General features: G+C 43.7%; 1 protein-coding gene across 1 annotated transcript in view; it reads right to left on the bottom strand.

Moving 5' to 3' along the window:
* Positions 1-5,814: 5,814 nt before the first annotated feature.
* The window catches only part of poln (polymerase (DNA directed) nu), a gene marked incomplete at both ends in the record, with an annotated part of 63,652 nt that continues 49,936 nt past the window's right edge, over positions 5,815-19,530 (bottom strand). The window contains 7 exons of the mRNA XM_080486733.1: positions 5,815-5,889; positions 6,132-6,193; positions 6,398-6,465; positions 7,192-7,270; positions 7,442-7,552; positions 12,231-12,362; positions 18,654-18,736. Coding sequence (XP_080342859.1) covers positions 5,815-5,889; positions 6,132-6,193; positions 6,398-6,465; positions 7,192-7,270; positions 7,442-7,552; positions 12,231-12,362; positions 18,654-18,736 — 610 coding nt within the window. The remainder of the gene's footprint in view (positions 5,890-6,131; positions 6,194-6,397; positions 6,466-7,191; positions 7,271-7,441; positions 7,553-12,230; positions 12,363-18,653; positions 18,737-19,530) is intronic.

Below are 19,530 nucleotides of genomic sequence, written 5' to 3'. Positions count from 1 at the left end.
CTCGCCTGTTATTGTTTGGAGAAAATAAATCCTGTCCACGTGCCATCGAATCAAGCAATAAATACAAAGAAACAAGACAACACCGCAAGATAATGACGCATAATCTACAAGGGTTTTTATCAGAAGAAAACCCATGAAATGCGGCATTGATATTGTATCCCTTATACTGTACCAATTACTGGCAGGGATGCCATCATAGCATTGGCATTATCACATCACCACTCATATTGAAGCCTGAAGGGGTGTTTGATTGTGAAATGGGTTTTTTTGTATTTTTCTTTACAAAGAGGTGTCAAAAGTTCTTTCTTTCTTTTTTTTTTTTTTAACTCAACGTCGAAGTACACGGGTGTACCTCTGCATATTTGTACAGATGTCAATAGGAAGTGACACGAGAGGGATGGTGGATGCTAAAGAATGAGCAGTTCAAGCAGACAGGGTGAAAAAAAAAAAAAAAAAGATGGCGTAGACGCGCTCTGAAAATACATTCACATGTAAATCATTGAACTTTGAAGGGGACCTATTATGCTCTTTTTATCATCTGCAGGAGTCTCACCCGATAAATTTCAAACTGCCTCATTAGACAGTCCTAAAATTAAATCTGGGCCCACTCTTATTAAAAGAGGCACTTTGAAAATCTATTCATACCATTCTGTGTTGAGTCACTAACGACAATCTGTCTTTCAAACGTTTGGCTTTGATTGGTCGTTGCAGTGGTTCTACTTTGGGGAAAATATGTTCTATTGATCATCTCAAACCGGATGTCTTATGCTAAATCTGTTAGTTCTTGAAACTTACCCAGTCCGTATTTTACATGTGGTCAAACTTTAATTCTTTTTATATTTTTTGGGTGTTTTATAGGTGTAAACCTGATTATTAACCACTGTGGAGTAGCCAAAGGGATTCCGCCATTGTTTTATTATCTATTTCCTCAACTGTTTCTTCGAATGACTCAATATACCATCTGGTGGTAATAAATGGTATTGCAAATCTCAATAGGGAAGTCTTTGGCAAGCTAATATGTATCTTGACAATATTTACGGGTCATGAAATATTAAAAAAGCATCATAGGTCGACTTTAACTACGAAAACTTCCGTCTTACTTATACTACTGACTGCAAATCTCAACCACTGTTCCAGTACTCCCAGAACAAATCACAACTCTCAACTATGTTGACGTTCCTCACTAGTAAGATTCAAAGTGTTTTTGCTGTTTTTGAATCTACGAGTTAGTAACTGTAAAGTTGTAAAGTACATTTTACTGTAAATAGCATCTGGGGTTCTTTTTTTTTTTTTTTTTTTTACCCCTTTTGTATTTGCATCTGTGGATTTAAAATGAATAAATATATTTTAAGAGTATTTACAGTATTATTGAAGAGATTGTACAGTAGTGCAGGTGTCCTAATCTGCCCTACATCACAAATGACCCCAGACAGACGCCGGCTTTCAGAGGTTAACAGCGCGCGCCATCTTAGCCACCCGGTGTGTGTGTGTGTGTGTGTGTGTGTGTCGGCACCGGCGGGTTCACACACCCCGTCTGCTTGAACTCTCAGGATGTCTGAGGGAGCCGCCATGACAGCAGAGCGCCGGGTGATAAGAGCGGCTCTGGAGCGAGCTGTTGCGATGGCGAGGCTCTCTCTGCCCCCGGAGCCCTGTCATGGCTGTTGCCTGTTGCCAGGAAACCGACCCGCACAAAGCACAGCAGGGGGATTGATATGCAGCCGCACTGTGGGGAGGCAGGCGGGTCAACCGGCCGGCTCCGATGGAGGACTGATGGAGAGGTGGAGCAGACAGATAAGGGGAGGGAGTGTGTAGCCCCGGGGTGAGGAGAACTTAAGGGGAAGACTTTGGTTCCAGTGAGGAATTTCAGAGCAGAGGCCCTCAGGCCAGGAGAGTAAATAGTGTTTGGGGGCTGCTGTGCTGAGGGAGATCCAAGAGAAGGCAGTGACTGAAGCCTTTTGGCAGATTTATTGAACTGCACATGTAAAAAACAAATTGAGAAACTACCTTGCTGGTTTCGCCGGTCTGACTCAACCACAGTGCAACTGCAACCTGTTTTTTTTAATTTTTTTTTTAAATGGGGTCTTTCCGCTTTCAGTTCCCTTTTCTGCCTTTTCCTTTGGAAGACCGCTATATTACCACCTGGGATTACGAAGATGATTTATTATTGTGATTATCAACCCTTTCTTTTATACCGACGACAACTGGAACACTGTATAGATGTAAAGATGGGATTTCCTGCATTATGACGACGATTGAAACATGGATGTACATATATTGTATCAATTAAAATGACGATGCATTAAGCTTTTATATGTGGCACAAGTCAACTGTTTCTTTCATCAGACTCAGAACTGGGGGGCGTTTGGAGTTAAATGGGAGAGTCGCAGTGATACAGGAGTCTGAAATGACAGCCGTGGGGATTTATGCACCAGGGAAGATCTACTTACACACCAATGAAGCCGATGCCGTCGACAAGTGGAGCCTTCCCCCCCTCAGGACTCGCATCCTGCTACCGGCATCGGCTAGGACGCTCTGCTAAGTGTGAGGGATTTAATTGATATCTTAAATAAGAAAGTCTTCCAAGAGATGCGACACGTAAAGGTCCAGAACTGGCCTGGAGGAGGCAGAAATCACCGAAAGGAGCCCTGATTGTGTCGAGAATAAATCTGGACGTGTCAGAGAAAAAAACCACAAGAAGACATTTTTCAGACACGATCTCGCATTGGAAAAAAAAGTCCACCAGTGTTTTGGCTTCACAGCAATAAGAGCAGAGGCAAACCAAAAAACTGAAAAGGTTGTGAAAATCTGTATTAGGGAAAAGTAATAGCTGGACAATCATGAGCATTAATTAGAGTAAAGTATTAGGGTGTATTGGAATTGGAATATTAAGAACAGAAATTACTTTTTGAGGCAGGCCAATGATTTCACACATCATCATCCAGATCATTTTGTTTGATGATTATAAACAAAACATTTTCTCAATCACTTCCTACTTGTCAGGTTCTAATTCACTGCTGCAAAATGTACTAAAGTGGAAGTTTCCTGGAATCGCGGATGACATGAGGAACCAGGTGATAACGAGCACACGGGGGGGGGATTATATTTTGCTGCCTTGGGCCTGAAAATCAGATGAAAAGGTTTAACCTGCGAGACGCTGGCACTCTGCACAACTGAGCTGAACATGAAGGAGCTGCGTCGCTGTTTGTGCTCACGAATCTGCACATACCAGTCTCACGCTTCCCTCGATTAAAAAAAAAAAAAAGGGGGGGGGGGGGGGGGGTGCACACTTAAACCTCACAACAATGAAAGAAAAGAGGGCCAGATTTCCATAACACTGTCCAGCGCCGTGGCTCTGAACTGCTCATACTGACCTGGTGAGAAAAGCTTCCCTCACATCAGCGTATTCCTGTCAGCTGGAGAAAAAAAAACAAAACAACAACCAACAACTCAAAAGCTCATTCCGCACTGCAAAAGAAAGGAAGCTGCCGGAATGTTAAGCAACTGTTGGATTTTCCACACGCCACCTTTGTCCCCACATAAAAAAGTGACAACTCTCATAATTAGCGGCCAACATGAGGCGACATTTCAGATACATGATGGGGGGCTAGGCTTTGTTCGATATGTCACGAGGCGCAGGGGTCTGCCAGCTCCGCTTTGGCCAACTTAAAGGGTCTTAATTGCGAGACAATATCAAAAGGGGACTGAAGAGGGTCTTGCTGTGGCTGCCAGAGACGAGGAAACTCGGTCAGTGTGTCTGGAAGACGGCGAGTGCGTGCGTGCGAGCGCATTCATGCCGGCTGTGTGGATAGAAACTGTGTGTGTTCGTGCTGGAGCGTTTGTGGAATGTGCGAATGTGAGCGCGAGACAGAAACAAGAAAAAAAAATAAAAAACGAAGGGGCGAGTAGCTGGAGTAGCCGAGCGAGCAGAGGAAGCTGGATGTGTAAAGATGCACAAGGTGATATTTATGAGGCAGAAGCACCAATTCAAGGTCAAACTATTGTGGCATTCCAATGAGACTGGATACCTGGATGGAGGGTAGCTTATGAGAAAACCCATGCAAGAATAGGGAAGAACATGCAAACTCTGCACTGAAAAGAAAAAAAAAAAGAGGATGAGGAGTTCACACACGTAGGAACGACTAAGGCCTCGTTTCCGCGACATTTTAAAGTGAAAACGAGACATTTTCATTGTGTTTTGGACGTCCATTCGCGTGACAACGGCACACGGAGTCACTGAAAAGACAACTTTTGGAAAACAAATTCCGAGATGGAACGTTTCTAAAACTCCACGACTCTGTCTCCGTCGAAACTGGAGACGAAATGTGTGAGTAGACGGACAATAACAACGGTTTCCTGCATGATGTCAAGACTCTCAGTCCAGATTCTCCCGGGACGTGGTAGTTTTATAATTTACAGTCTCCGTAGGGACAAACCAACTTGGTCGTCTGTCCATACGAATGTCCACGGGAGTGAGTTTCTGCCGATGTCGTGTAAACGTAGAACTTTTCTTAGTTGAAAACTGAAACTCAAAGCGTTTTCACTCGCCATGTGGAGTCGGTGGGAAAACAAAGGAAAGAAAATGAACATTTTGACGCTGAGCCAACATTTAAACTCTTCATGTAGTTTTCAGGATGTTATTAACATGTAAATTCAAATGGTTCATTTTGTCCCACCGCTCAGGAAGGCACCATTACTGCTGGGTGAAGTGTGATTTGCCAGTAGGGGCTGCAAGGCGGTCGGCGGTTCAATTCCGATTCGACAGGCTTTTTGTTTGATTTTTCTAGATGTGTGTTGATTTTATTTTTTCTGGTTTCCAAATCCAAACACAAACTTGAGCTAATTGATTCTAAATTGGCCCGAGGTGTCATTTCTGTGTATTTGTCCTGTGATGGACTGACGTGTTCAGGGGTGTAACCTGCCTTCAACACGATTGTTATTTCTACCTCGAGTAGTGATCGAAGACACTTAACTAGTAAATATAACACATACTTAACAGATTTTGACGGGGAAAAAAAAGCCGATTAAAAGCTTTTACTATAAAAACTCCTTTTCCTTGTTCAGTTCCAAAACAAATCTGAGTTTATCTCAATGATACTTTTGTAATGTCTTTCAAAAATGTAACTAAAGAAGGCATGCTGAGTTGGTGGTTTCTTTCTGAAAACACATCCTGCTTCGTGGTTCAGGAAGGATGTGAGAGTCATACGACACGCAAACAAGCTTTATTCAACAAGGACAGAGAAAAAACATCGAACCGGCAACCAGTAAAAAACAATCACACCTTATTTCAGGTACGGAGAACACAACAGCTCCTAACAATGTGCTTGATGAGCCACTCTCTTGAACAAGGAACTTGGCAACAGAGAACAAACGCATTGTTGGTCCTGATAAGACAAGGAGGAGGAGGAGGAGGAGGAGGAGGAGGAGGAGGAGGAAGAGGAGGAGGAGGAAGACGAAGAAGAGGAATATTTGCTTCTCTTTTTTGCAGGATGAACAGCGAGAGAGAAAAGAAGGAAAGAAAGAACTGGCGCAATCCAGTCTGTGGCTAGAAGCAAGAACCGGGAGCTGCAGCTGCCTGGTTTCCATGGCGACGAGGATGCAGGACAAGAGGAGAGAGAGAGAGAGAGAGAGAGAGAGAGAGAGAGAGAGAGAGAGAGAGAGAGAGAGAGAGAGAGAGGATGAGACGAACAGAGATACCACGAGGGGAGAAATGGAACAAGAAACCCAGAGAGGGCAGAAGGGTGAGAGAAAAGTAGATTTAATAGAGAGGCATGTTGGTGGAGGAGGAGGAGGAGGGTGGAGGGAGGAAAGGACGACTCAGGGAGAAAGGATGCTCAACTTAGACATGGATCCCCAAGACTTGCCACTGGAGACCGCCACCTTCAGGGGAACCTGGAAAAATACATGAGTGAAAGAAAAGGTGACACACATGATTCCTCTGTTATCTTTGCACACGTCTAATTTAAATAATGCATCCAATCCTCCTCCGCCTCCTCCTCCTCCTCCTCCTCCTCCTCCTCCTCCTCTACTTCCATTAGCGTCTGCACCGTGTTGATGAAAGAAAAGCTCAACAACGTGAAGATGTGAATCCCTCGCCGTTGCAAAATCTCCAACCATTCTCCGACTTTACTCACTTTGAGATGAACCCCGAGGTGGTGGATGTGCTGGAGCGACTCCATCGTCCTCTTCACCAGAGCTGCACACACATCGCCAGAGGAGCGACCGCACAAAGTTAGCGCTTCACCACCAGAGAAAATATGTTTAGTGAAAATAAACAAAATACGGACACACTTTTACTGTTGCTAATCAATACAAGTGAAATCTCCATTCCTGCGTTTTCAGTGACCCCGGGCAACGTTGTCGCGTTTCCGCAAGAAAATGTAGCGTGAACCGAATTTACCTGCGAACCGCTCCACCTGGGAGTCCTCCACTTCGAAGAGGAGCTCGTCATGGAGCTGCGCGATCAGCCTGCGGAACAGACAAAACATAGGTATAGAAAACTCTTCGTCAATAATGCACGCGGCCGTGTTTTTCCAAGTGGAGATTTAGAAAGAAGCTATGATATGAAAGGGGTCATGTGAGGTTTTCCCTGCAATGAGACAGTTTAAATTTGGATGTAAAAAACAAATAAACAAAAAACACTTTCTTGAATTTAGAGTAGATTTGAGAAACTTCCCATTGTTTTTATATTGAAGGCTTTTTTTTAAGTTCATCTGAAACCACCAGTAAAATATGTAACTGCTAGTTAAAAAAAAAGAAGAAGTTGATTGTATATCTCTGTCCTTTCCTTTTTTTTAAGTGTCCAAATTAAGTTTAGTATAAAGAGACACAGCCTGAGCGTTTTTTCAAAAAGTTGGGTCTTCAGTGGGACACAGAAAACGCAACGAAAGTTTTACATTTTCACTTAAAAACGACCTTAATTAAACAGCTTCTCCACCAAAGTGTCCATTTACTGTACCATCATCTGCCTACGCTGAGACGCATTTCTCACAAAAGACAAACACTGAGTGGGTCTTAGAGAACAAAGAAGCTGAAAGACGATGGAACACTGGAACTCTGCATGCGACCAACTAGTGGTCGGGAAGGAAACTACAGTGTTTTTAGTGTTTTCTGCAAACGGCAATAAACTCATAATATTTGTAAAATGGAGTCAAAGGAGATAATAATGGCAGGTTGTTTGTCAGTTTGTTTGACCTGGCAGAAAGCGAGCCGGAGGAGGAGACCAGGTTGAAGATCCTGATCATGGCCGTCTTACAGAGGTCAGCGGCTGAGCCTGCGCACACAAATCACACGTAGATCCATCAGAGGAAGAGTCAAACTCTGCTGAGCAAGCAAAGGTTTGATGACGTTTGTGTAGTGTGTGATGTAAAAAAAAAGAAGAAAAGTAAACCAGCTTCTCGTGAGGCGGTACAAGTTTACTGCACATGACCGTCAATCGGCACACCTTGAACCACGAAGTTGACGGCCTGCCTCTCAGCCTGCATGCGGACTCCCCAGACGGGGCAGCTGATGTTGGGGAGCGCTCGCCGCCGACCCATGATGGACAGCGCGTAACCTGCAAACAAAAACAAAAACTTGGTTAAAAGTTTTGCAACTCATCGTGACGTCGGCGGGTATCTTTGAACGTCACTATTTCACTCTTAACACAACAAATGTTTCCCACAGATTTAATTACACCTGAAATACGTCAGGAAAAAAAAGGCCCAACTCGGGATCTTTCCATGTTTAGTGCCTCTTAAAAAGCCTAACAGATAAATTCTAGTTAGAGGCTTTTACTTTCACATCTGTGAGGTCTTTGTATCTAACAGTTGTTAAACTACTGATTTTGCACAGAAGCTTACAACAAAATTAGAAACAACAAGACCAAACATAGATTTCCGACCTCCGCCAGGTGTAGACATGGACACAGGGAAATGACCGATATTCCACATCCAGATCAACTGTCTTTATTCCTTTATTTAATATGGTGATATGCGATTTTATTTCATAATTTGAAAGAGCACAAGATAAGATAATATACTGTAAAATGAACATTTTCTATTGTAACAACTACTTTGATCGATCACCACCGATATTTAATGAGTTTTTACTTTGATGAAAAAGCACCTGTCTATCAATTTTTTATGAAGATCAGCTTATTAGTTTTTGAACGCAGATGATTTTATAACCTCCCTGGCGGAGGTAAAAATGTTCCCAATTTGCCATCATTCTCTATATATGTGATTCTGTTCTAAATATGTTCTTTTTATTGGTTGAATAAAAAGTAGTTTGACCTTCTTTATATTCTAAATATCAAAATAAAAAAAAAATCTAACGAAAAAGGGGAAACCAGAAGAAAAGAAAAACACAAACCTCCGCTCCACAGTTTAACAAAAAATTTGACTTATTTTCAGTAACTTGCACAACACTGCACATTATCATATGCAGGTATGCGACACACACACACACACAGTGGACCAGGACATTCCGGCAAGTGGACAAAGGCGCAGGCTTTCCAGCTAAATCCCTCTAGTGTCCGTTACTATGAGCTAAGCCGGGCAGGGCATGAAACCTGAATGACCCTCTTCCTCGGAACACAATTGTGCACACAAGCGTATTTGCATAGGAAATGAGCGCACTACAGTCGGTGACAAACACGAACCGTCCACTCTTTGTGAGACGACCCCGTGACACACGCATGTGACCTCCTCACCAGGAATGTGACCTTTGTTCTGGGTCTGACAGCGATGGTCAAAGACACGCACAGGTATGGAAGTGAGTCAAACTGGAATGTGTGTGTTCGTCAAATCCATTGAGGGGACCCCCCCCCCAACAACAACAACACACACACACACACACACACACACACACACACACACACACACACACACACACACACACACAGTCGAGGTCATTGCTGATCCAAGTTCATGGCAGTTTTCATGATTGCAACAGCTTAAAGTCAACAACAACAACAACAAAAGAAATACAGTTGGGAAACAACACAGAAAGATTTGATCGGGTCGTACTTTGTTCTTAGTTTGTTATTGGAAAGACGTTCCTTCCTCATGAAACACATCCGAACCTGAAATTCCTCGAAACCAACTTGCAAAGTGGAAAAATCTGGAAGCGGGTCTTCGTCATTAAAGCCTTGTTTACACGACGAAGTTTCAAGTGAAAATGGACTTTTAATGAGCTTTTAATGAGCTACATAACTTTTTAAGAACTATTATTACTGATTTAGAGTGACTTTAAATACAAAAGAAACAAACAAACTCGACTTAAAATGAGTTTCCCAACCAGTGCCAGGGGACGTCTTCACTACGAAGTGAGAACACAAACCACGACACCACCATGGGTTTCTAGTTGCTTCCAAAAAAGCAATCTCCTTTCTGTGTCTTTACCTCTTGTTTTGCTTCGTGAACAATGAGAGCTCGAGTGACACGTGGACGAGACGCACAGACTCAATCCGACTGGCAGCTTCATTCAGAGAAATCCAGCTGTGCTTCCAAGGTTCCTTCTCGTTGGCCATCAAACTCTTCCTGCATGATGCTCTCCTTCACTTTCACCTCCAGCAGCCTCTCCCCTGCTTTTCTCATCACTTTGCTCTCACTCCCACACTCTGCCGCTGACCTCACCTTCACGTTTGCCCTTTGCAGTCTATTTTCGACCAACATGACGGCCGCTGAGGCTGCACTGTTCACCCCGCCTTGTGCTCGGCAGGGAATATTGCTGTATCAGAAACCAGTCGCCTATAAAGTCGCCGCACGGTGGACGAAGAGCCACGGCGCGCATTAATCTCCGCTCCCGGAGTCATAACAAATCTTTTTTTTTGCGAGTGCGTGTCTTCTTCCAGCCGGCACGAGGCTGCAGAGGACTATTTTATTGATCAGCTACATTCCTGTGCAGGAACGAGCGAGCGAAGGCAGCGAGAGAGAGAGAGAGAGAGAGAGAGAGAGAGAAATGAAAGCGGTGACATAGACTGGAGCAGGCCGAGTAAAAAAATGAAATATTGATGATCATGGGAGGAAAAAAAAAACACACACACACTTGAATGGCAAACGGATTTCACGTGCAGCAGAGTCAACGCACTGTATAGTTTTAGCCACATTCACCCGAACACCAAATAAAAGCAGTGACAGCTGTCATGGAGGGCGACCAACTTCCACTGGGAGGAACTTGGGGCTTCACCGTCTTGCCAGAGGAGGCTTCCAGTGGCGACCTGTTCAGGGGGCAACCTGCCGCCAGTCCACCCAATGGTGGTGAACATTGTGAGCGTCTCAGACTAAAGACCTGCGATGGCGCTGACATATTTGTTTGTGGTTTTAAAATGTGTTGCATGGTGAGGGATGTTCACAGTTCAGTCACAACCACCACACTTACTGCCGCACACAGTGTGACGACGGCAGTTTGCAGATTCCCAAGAAGGTGAAGTGTTGGACGACGTTCACGTTCTTCCTCTTCGGCTATACCAAGACTTTTCACTGCAGATCAAGCAACAGCACCATTCCTTGTTAGGTTTCTTTTTTTTTTTTTATTTCCTGACAGCACTGTCAGCATATTTAGATTTTTTTTATTTGTATTGACTTTTTATTGTTACTACAAACAATAATGGAACAAACAGCAGGGAAGCTCGATCTTGAGGTTGCGCCCCCCCATGGGGGCATGTTGTTACTACACAAAATCAGGCCTGACCGTTAAAACAAGTTAAAACAAGTTAAAACAGCATATTTAGATTATGTAGAAGATACTGAAGGTTTTAACCTCTGATTCAGTGGAGATTATTATCGTACCGTCACATTTACTGTCGCAGCAAGTTTACAAAAGCCAGGTTGTGTAACAGCTAATGAAATCACAATCACTGCTAAAGTCTCTGTAGCAGACAGACAGACAGGCAGGCAGACAGACAGACAGGCAGGCAGACAGACAGACAGAAGGCGAGGGACGAGTGGAGCACTGAAATCCCAGCACCATCTCTGATGGGAGCGTCACCATGGTGATGAGCTGATTTAAAGCCCACAGTTTGGCGCCTCGTCGCTCTGCCCCTCAGAGCGTGGCTTCCTCTGTGATCCGAGCGTGGCGTTTTCAAAGAATGGGTCCATTACCAGCCTGAGATGAGGAGCCTGTTTTCTGGGAGCAGGGGGCGGGGGCGGGGGGTGGGGGGGGGGGAGTGGGGGCGTGCCGCCGGTGATAGGTTGTAGTGGATGATTGAGCGCCTGTCTGTGCGGAGCGACGGGTCAGTGTGTGTGTGTGTGACTAAAGTGTCAGCAGCCGACGTGATAAACGCCCCGCACGCTGACCTACTTCCTGAGTTCTACCATCAAACTAGGTTCACAAAACAGATATAGAATTTCTGCATTTTTACTAATTCCTGCAAATTATGACCGTTATGGTTTAGTCTGTAACTGGATAAAGTTCGAATTAAGAAAGAAGCTTAACATTTTCTCATAAAACAACTCAAATGTCCACATTTAAAATCTAACTTAAATCATTTTAAAGATTATTCACACGCTTTTTTCGAAAATTTACGTTTTTGAACGCTTTTGTGACTTCCTGGTAGTAAAAGCTCGTCACTTTCAGTCTGGACCGCACATCAGTCAGAAAACACCGTCTTTATTGGTTTTTTTTTTTCAAACCTAATTTAAAAGGATGATTCATTAACTAGCAGGGAAGATGGACGTTTAACTCCAACATCGTTCTCAGTAAAGTGTCTGTTATGATGTATTCTGACCTCATCCCGCCGCCCGTCCACACTCACACTGTGCACAGTGTGCACTGAGGGTTAAAGTGCAGACTTTACACTATTTTGTGTGAGCGTGTTCAAGTCTCAGGTGTGCTGCGTTGGCACTTTAGTTGGATTATAAATAGTGTCCCGTCTGAACCATCAGACCTCCCCCTCCAGCCCGCCGCTCTCCATCCACTCTGTCCCCTTCAAGTATTGACCCACGGCAGTTTGTCTCAGTCCTGCCAATGCAAGCACATCTTCTTCATCTTCAGCCACACGATCCCACAGTGTGTGTGTATGTGTGTGTGTGTGCACGCTCATAGTGCACAGAGGAAGTCAGAAAAGCAGGCATATATATAGACATTGTAATTCCTGCCTTCAACCCGAGCCTTGACTAACTGTAACCTCTAATCCCGTAAACATTCCACTATTGAGTACTGAGATCCTGCAGCACCTTCAATCCTCTCGTTAACTTTCAGGTAATACTTCACAGAGCAGACGCGGTGGCGTTGTGCACGTACACACGCACCTTGTTTGCGGCTCTGCTGGATGGTTTTCTGGATGAAGGCCTGGACTTCCCTGTACGTCTGGAGGAAGCTGTCCTGGAATTGAGCGGCCTGCTCGATGCTCACCCCCAGGATCTCTGACAGACGCTCGCGCCCTGCACGGAGCAAAACAGATCAGTGCTAAAACAACACTTAACAGGTGTCAAACCTAAGTCCCGTGGGCCAGAATCGGCCCGTAAGAGGCTCTAATCCAGTCACCAATCCACCAAGCACATTGTTAATACTTCGAAGAAAACATGAGCTGTTTTTTGGGGGATATTTCACTCCATTTTACACCAGAAAGTTTGATTAAAATTTGTTTTATGTTGAGATTGTCGTCATTTTCCATAGTGATTGTTTGGTGAAAATAGAGACATCGTCATCACATAAAATCCACGCTACAACAAATCAAAAACCTTAAAACTTTAATTTAAAGTTTATTATGGCACCATTTTACCGGTCAGGCCCACTCAAGATGAAATCGGGACGTATGTGGAAGTAAAATGTTTTCCAAAAGACACTCACGTAGTGCTATTAAGATGCTGTTAATTTGAAGTATTTGATGATGATTCAGGGTAAATGGTGGCGTGGTGGTTGGCACAGTCAACTCAGTGAGACTGTTATGGATTCATGTGTCTCTGTGCATTTTGCAGGTTCTGGTTTCTCAATAAATTCTGTTCCATTTCCCCCCCAGTGGATCTTTTGCTTATGGAGTATAAGATAGGCTTTATGGCATTCAATAAGTACTTGTATCGGTACTCAGTATCGGCAAGTATCTCAAGTTTAGTGCTCGTATTTTGTACTCATCTTTTAATAAAGTGGAATTGGTGCATCCCGAAGTCCTTTCAAGAATAAGAAAATAATTCCTGAGTGGTTTATGGCACGAGAAGGTCCACTCCACAAACCATCTTCTAGGATAATGGTGGGATTCTTAAAGCCAGCGAGGTTACAAATGATCATGTTGGAAGTGAAGTAAAATCACATTTAGTGTCAAAAGAAAAAGAAGAAGCCAGAGGGGGGAGAACAAAGTTGAGAAAAGGGATGAGTGAACAGAGGACGAAGAGGACCAGAGGGTAAGATGAGACGAGGAGAGCCAAGTCAAGAGTGAGAAATTGAAGAGGACAAGATAAAAGGAGTGGGTGCACTGACCGGGGCAAGACTGCAAGTGTGTGTGTGTGTGTGTGTGTGTGTGTGTGTGTGTGTGTGTGTGTGTGTGTGTGTGTGTGTGTGTGTGTGTGTGTGTGTGTGTGTAAGCGCTGATGTACGGTTAATGGCACGTGCGACAGGAACTAAGAATTAATACTATCGCCCTCCAGAAACTCACAGCTGGCCCCTTTTCGACCTTCGCCGAGCCGAATGATGAACGGGCTCAGTTTGAGACTGGGAGGCAGATTTCGTATTCATCTGCCGGAGGAGGACCGACATCATTCTGTGACCCCACATCCAGTCTGGAGACCAATCATGGCAGACGAACAAGTGTGAAGTGGAAATGCCAGTCGCAGATCTATGCCCGGACAAAAAGGATGTACGGAGGAAACAGCCTTTACATCAGGAAAGGGAACACCTGGTGTCGAAAGGTGTAAAAGACAAATTTATGAAAATAACTAAGAATGTCGAGTTCTGACTGTTATGAAAAAAGTGCTGAAGCAATAAAGACTTCACAAATTAAACACTACAAACATTTGTATAGTGTTTCTGTACGACGGTACTCAATAGTAATGCTCAGGCTCAATTTATATGAGGTTTTCAGGTGAAAACAGGAAACCTTTGTTGCGTTTTGGGCGTCTGTTGACACGAAGTCACCGAAAACTAAACTTTTTGAAAACAGCTCCCAAGGTGGAACTTTTTGAAAACACTCCTCCGAGGAAACGGGGAAAACGCAATTTTTTGAAAAGCATTTTGTTTTTGTATTTATTTGGATTGCTATTACAAATGTGTGCCCACCCCCCGTCGTGCAAACGAGGCCTAAATGTGTGTGAGACCCGTCCACTTCCACCTGCCTTCGTCCAATCATTTTGGAGTGGTGCAGAAGAAGGATGAATGAAGACCTAAAGCACTGGTTGGGGTCAGAGTTCGGCACTGAGCCGTGATGGTCAAGCTGAAATCATTGGGACGGGCCCTGAAAGTGTTGTTTTACCAGCGTGTGTTTCTGTGTGTGAGACGGTCCACATTCCTGGTGAATGAGGTCAGACTTCGGAGTGAACTTTGACCCCCGTGACTGACGCGCCCTCTCGTACCCCTGGCGGTCTTTGTTGTCCTCTCAGTCTGCCGTCTTTCACCCGTGCTGCCGCCCTCCTTCACCCTATTTTCATCCCCTCCTCTTATCCCCGCCAAATGAAGAGGTAAGGCACATCACAGCTGTGTGATGCGCCGGTCGAGGCATTTCCAGAAAAGTCCTTAAATGCTAATCCGTCCTTTCACGTGTCGTGAATGAAGACCTGCGGGTTTACGTGTCTCTCTCTCTTTTTTCGAGTGCACGCCACATCTTACCTACTTCAACTCCCATTTATCACCCAGTGTCACGGCTCACCCTTCCTATTTGCTGACCTATTTGTATACATCCGTATGTGTACGTGAGGGTCTATGGTGCCGCGCTGCCCCTCCTCCCTGGCCTGATTATTGTCTTGCAGGAGAAAGCTTCCCTTAGTGTTCGGTCGCCATGGCAACGCATCCCTCCATGAAGAGCTGCCTGTCTGATGCTGATCAGCAGCTCCTCACATTCCCCTCTTTCTCGCCCGGCCCCGCCCACTCTCCACTCTTCCCCTTTCCCCTACATTACTCCACCACCTCCCCCTTCCACTTCTGCATGGAGCCTACATTTTTTTGCACTTGCCCTTCCATAAGTGGCGTCTGAATTCTCCTCACACACTTCAGATCTGTCGTGCATTTTCAGGCCTGACCTTTTGTCTTCCCACTTGTCCCCGCATGCATCTCTCGGACCCCGACGTGACTCACACGAGTAGCTCTCACACTTGCGCCACTTTAGCTGGTATTGTTTGTTTTATTGACTCATTTAGGGCGACAGAGTGCTTCTATTTGTTTTCTCCTGCTGAGCTGTAGTGAAAACACCACATAACTTTCGATCCTCAGCATGAGAGTGCCAGATTTTGTAAAAAAAAACAACAACCTCTGAGTGCACTCGAAGCACATTCGGTGCAACGTGGGAGAAAAGCCACTGGCCCAGTTTCCCACTAAATCAGGATTCTGATGCAAACCATGCGCTTTAGGGTTAGCTGATTAAATCAAACATATCTTCTGGGTTGTTGTTGCTGTTTTTCGGGGAGAACAGTAAATGTCTTGTATTGATGTTCTGGGTCAGAGTGGGCACGTGAAACTAATGAGCAGGACTAATTCTGCATGTCACTCCAATGTTTACTATCGCAAACAATTTAGATTTGATTTCCACACTGAAAGACAGTTTTTCCACATTTCCGCCATTGATCATGAATGGTACCGAAACATGACGTACGTATTCTCCTCATCCTTCACTTTAACAAATTCCTCCACGAGTTAAATAAACAAGAACCTCTCCGATTTCACCGACCCACAAATCCCAAAGAGCAGCACCTGTGAAAGCACGAAAAACAATAAACTTCTCTTCTTTTCAGGCCAGAGTTTGAATAAAAAAAACAAACGGAGTGTGGACCCGAGGGCAGAGGTCTGCAACCTGCAACCTTCAGTCTCTCTGGAGCGGCTCCCTGCAGCGTTCATACACACTTCCATCCACTTTCTATACGGCTTTCTCCGACCCAGGGCCGCCGGTGATCGCAGCAGACGGTCCAGCCGTCAAACGTAACACAGAAAAGACCTTCAATCAATCCAGATTATAGAGCATCTTCCTCTAACTTACTGAACTCCTCCAGCAAATCCAATATCACATTTTGGCTTTCTAATGTTTCAGTAAAAATGGTCATTTATAATCATGAGGTTCTATAGACAAACATGAGGCGGCGCTGTCTTTATACAGTCTGCAACCGCCACACCTGTTACACTAGAGAATGCCACACATGTTCACGTGACAAACGCAACTTTTAGAAAACGGCTCCCGAGGTGGAACTTTTTGAAAATTACCCGTCTCCATGGGAACGGGGGGAAAACGCAGCTTTCCCGAAACGCTGCTACTGCACATCGTTTTGAGCGTTTCTTCTGTTTCCGTGGAAACGGACATAATTTTCAGAAAGTTGCAGTGTGAACATGAAGCTTTTCTGCAACGAGAAATGAATAAAATCAAGCGTTTTCACTCAAAACGCTGTCCTGTGAGCAGAGCCACAGTCTCTGCCTGATCGGCTACATGGTGGAGCAGTGGTTGGTACTCTCGCCTCACAGTCAGTATATTTGCAGTTTTCTGTGTGTTTGCATGTTTTCCCTGTGTGTGGGCATTCTACACTTCATCCTGCTTCCTCACATATTGGGGATTATAGAGCCTAATAGCACATTTAGTATAACCCCCCCTACAGAAGATGGAAAAAGCGAGTTAGAAAGAGGACTTTTGGTTATAAAGGCTGCAGACCTCTGCACAATTCTCTCAGGTTGCTTCGATGAAACTCATCACCAGCCTCCCGAGGTTCGTTCAACGACATCTGCCTTATCGGTCCCATGCCCCTCAGACTCGTGAAACGCAGCCCGATGTAAACAGGAACACAGACGCCTCTATTATACAACCTGCTCGAGTCAGGAGAAGCTTCTGCAAGTCGAGCCTTAACCCTTTAACGGGCCACTGACCCCGTTAGGAAGCCTCTTCTAAGTTGATACCAACCGTTGAATACGTGATTAAATAGTTCTGCTGTACATTGAGTAGCTCGGGTTTTAGGAACATTTCTTTCAACTTATAGCACTTTTATGAATTTGTTTTGAGTAACCGTTTATTTCCATAAAATTGGGAAAATATTAGATCAAATGCAGTGTGATGCTATAAAAAAATATATATGTCGCCCTTTAATACTTGATAATGTGTCATATAACATTTAAATTCTTAGCAATTAATTCTGAAATTGTGTGAATTAGGTCAGTTTCACACTATATATGTATATTAAAGGCCTAAATTAGGAATTGCCGTCTTAAAAGTCACAACAGTTTGAAAAAACACATTCTTCCACAGAGACAGGAGGAAGTTTTCATAAACAATTAATCTAATTTCATTTTTTTTAATCGACATGAGAAAGTAAGAAGCCATACATCTACAGCAGCGGTGCAGAAGGTTCTGTGTCATTAAGAATACAAAAATAAATGTGTTGTGAACAGATAAAGGAAAAGAGACTGAAGTTGATGAAACCGTGTCGAGGAGAAGACTTTTGGGGGGGGGAAAAACTGAAGCGTTTGAATTAGCATTTGGGAATAAAACCAGCGTTTACATTTAAATCCATTGCAGATGATGAGAGGATGACTTTGGCCAGATGTCCGCCGTGCAGCTCGTCCACAAAGAGCCTCCCATGACACTGATTTGTGTCGCTCCCGTCATGTGTACCCGTACCAAAGTGTGAAGAAATAGGTCACAAGTCACACAGACGAGTCTCTTTACAAACCACATACGTGTATTACGCAATCCGTCCCGACTCTGGGGATTTCACTGTGGATATCCATCAGCAGTGCTCGTCTTCTAATCATCCCCTCCTTCCTTACTCTCGCCACATTTATTCTTATCCGCTTCAGTAATCCATTTACCCTCTCCACACAATGATCCCCTGTAGTTCTGGACCTCTCACTTAGTGTCACTTAGTCCCATTGTCTTGTCATTATGAAGTGATGCTGGTCAAGGGTCCATCCAGGAAGTGGTGGATGTACTCGCATACTTTCCAACCATCCGTCTTAGTGCAGACCACGTCCCAGACCTGAACCAGGGAGAGCCTCTCTGTGTATTGAAAGGGCGAACCACTACCCCACCGTACCGCAACTTAGGTCTGTGCTGTCATATACATTTTAGCTCAGCCCAATTTCATCTTGAAAATATATATGCATATATAAAAAAACGTCAATCTTTGAAATTGTTAAATTTTTATGTTTCACACCCCTGATTTACTTTGAAACCAGTTCTATGTTGGTAAGAAATACCAAAACCGGAATTTGAAACTGAAACTTTAAAACAAAATAAGAGACAACGTGGAGGAGGAACTATTCTAAAACTCTGAGTAAATATCAAAATTTTCACATACACTTCTGTAGTAGTTCTGTTTATTCAGCATTACTACTGAAACTGGGATTCGAACCTGTGTCCTATTAGGTCACCGCTTAAATGCCTTTAGCTTCACATGTAAAACTAACTTTTTGAATGTCCGGAATATGTAAGTTATAGTTAAGATCTTCTGTAGTTGTTGTTTTTAGATGTTTATGTTGTTCCCCTGTTAAGCTCATTAAACGGCTTGGCGTCGGAGTCGTGCATCATAAATGATCCTGCTTCGTCTGACACTCACCTGCTCCATATACCACGGAGTAAACGATGCGTTTGGCGTGTTCCCTGTCCTTGGTCGTCACCTCGTCCTCACTCACCCCCTTCCTGGAAGACAGAGGCCACTGAGAGGAGACCGGACATGCATCATTTACCTTTTGCAGTAAGTGAGGAGTTATGACACAAACTCATGTCTTTCCGATGAAACAGAATAAGAGATTATAGGAATGTGCTCATTTTTAATGAATACATTGACTGAAATTTTTTATTTGATTGATATTGATTCAGAACATAAACACAACATACCGTATTTACCACCAGTTTAATTGGAAAGGCTTGACACTTGTGGGTCTGCATTTTATTGTATTGTTCTTATTATTGAGTGATTGATTGATTTAATTTTGTTCTTTTCTTTCCTTTTTGTTTTGTCCTGTATGTGTTCACTTTGTGGTGTTGTATTATGAAATATTAAAAAAACTATTAATCTAAAAAAATCTAACTCAGGAGGCACATCACAGCTCAATATTTCAGTATAAAAGTAGCATAACGACACTTTAGTAAAAAACTTTTGGACATTTTCGGTTTGTTTTAGTGAGAAGTACAGTTCTACGGTTTGACACTTTCATAAAACAATTGCAAATTTATACATTAAACCAATTTCAACAGTGAAAAGTCTAAAAACCATCAGCAAACGTACCGTCGAACTACATCACTGATGCTGACGTCACGTTAGTTTTCATGGCTTCATCCTTTCAAGCATCCCGCTGTAGAAATCACATTGATTTTTTTATTTGTCCTCCATTCCCCGAATCCATCACTAATAGTCTGCGCCATTTCTTTTTCTCCAGACTCAATTATCATATTCAAACAAACTTCATAGAGCTTCCATTATATGAAACTGT

The sequence above is a fragment of the Lipophrys pholis genome (genome assembly GCF_963383615.2).
Source record: "Lipophrys pholis genome assembly, chromosome: 18".
Classification (NCBI taxonomy): Eukaryota; Metazoa; Chordata; class Actinopteri; order Blenniiformes; family Blenniidae; genus Lipophrys; species Lipophrys pholis.
Note: the sequence above shows the minus strand (reverse complement) of the source record. Positions and strands in the feature narration are given on the sequence as shown.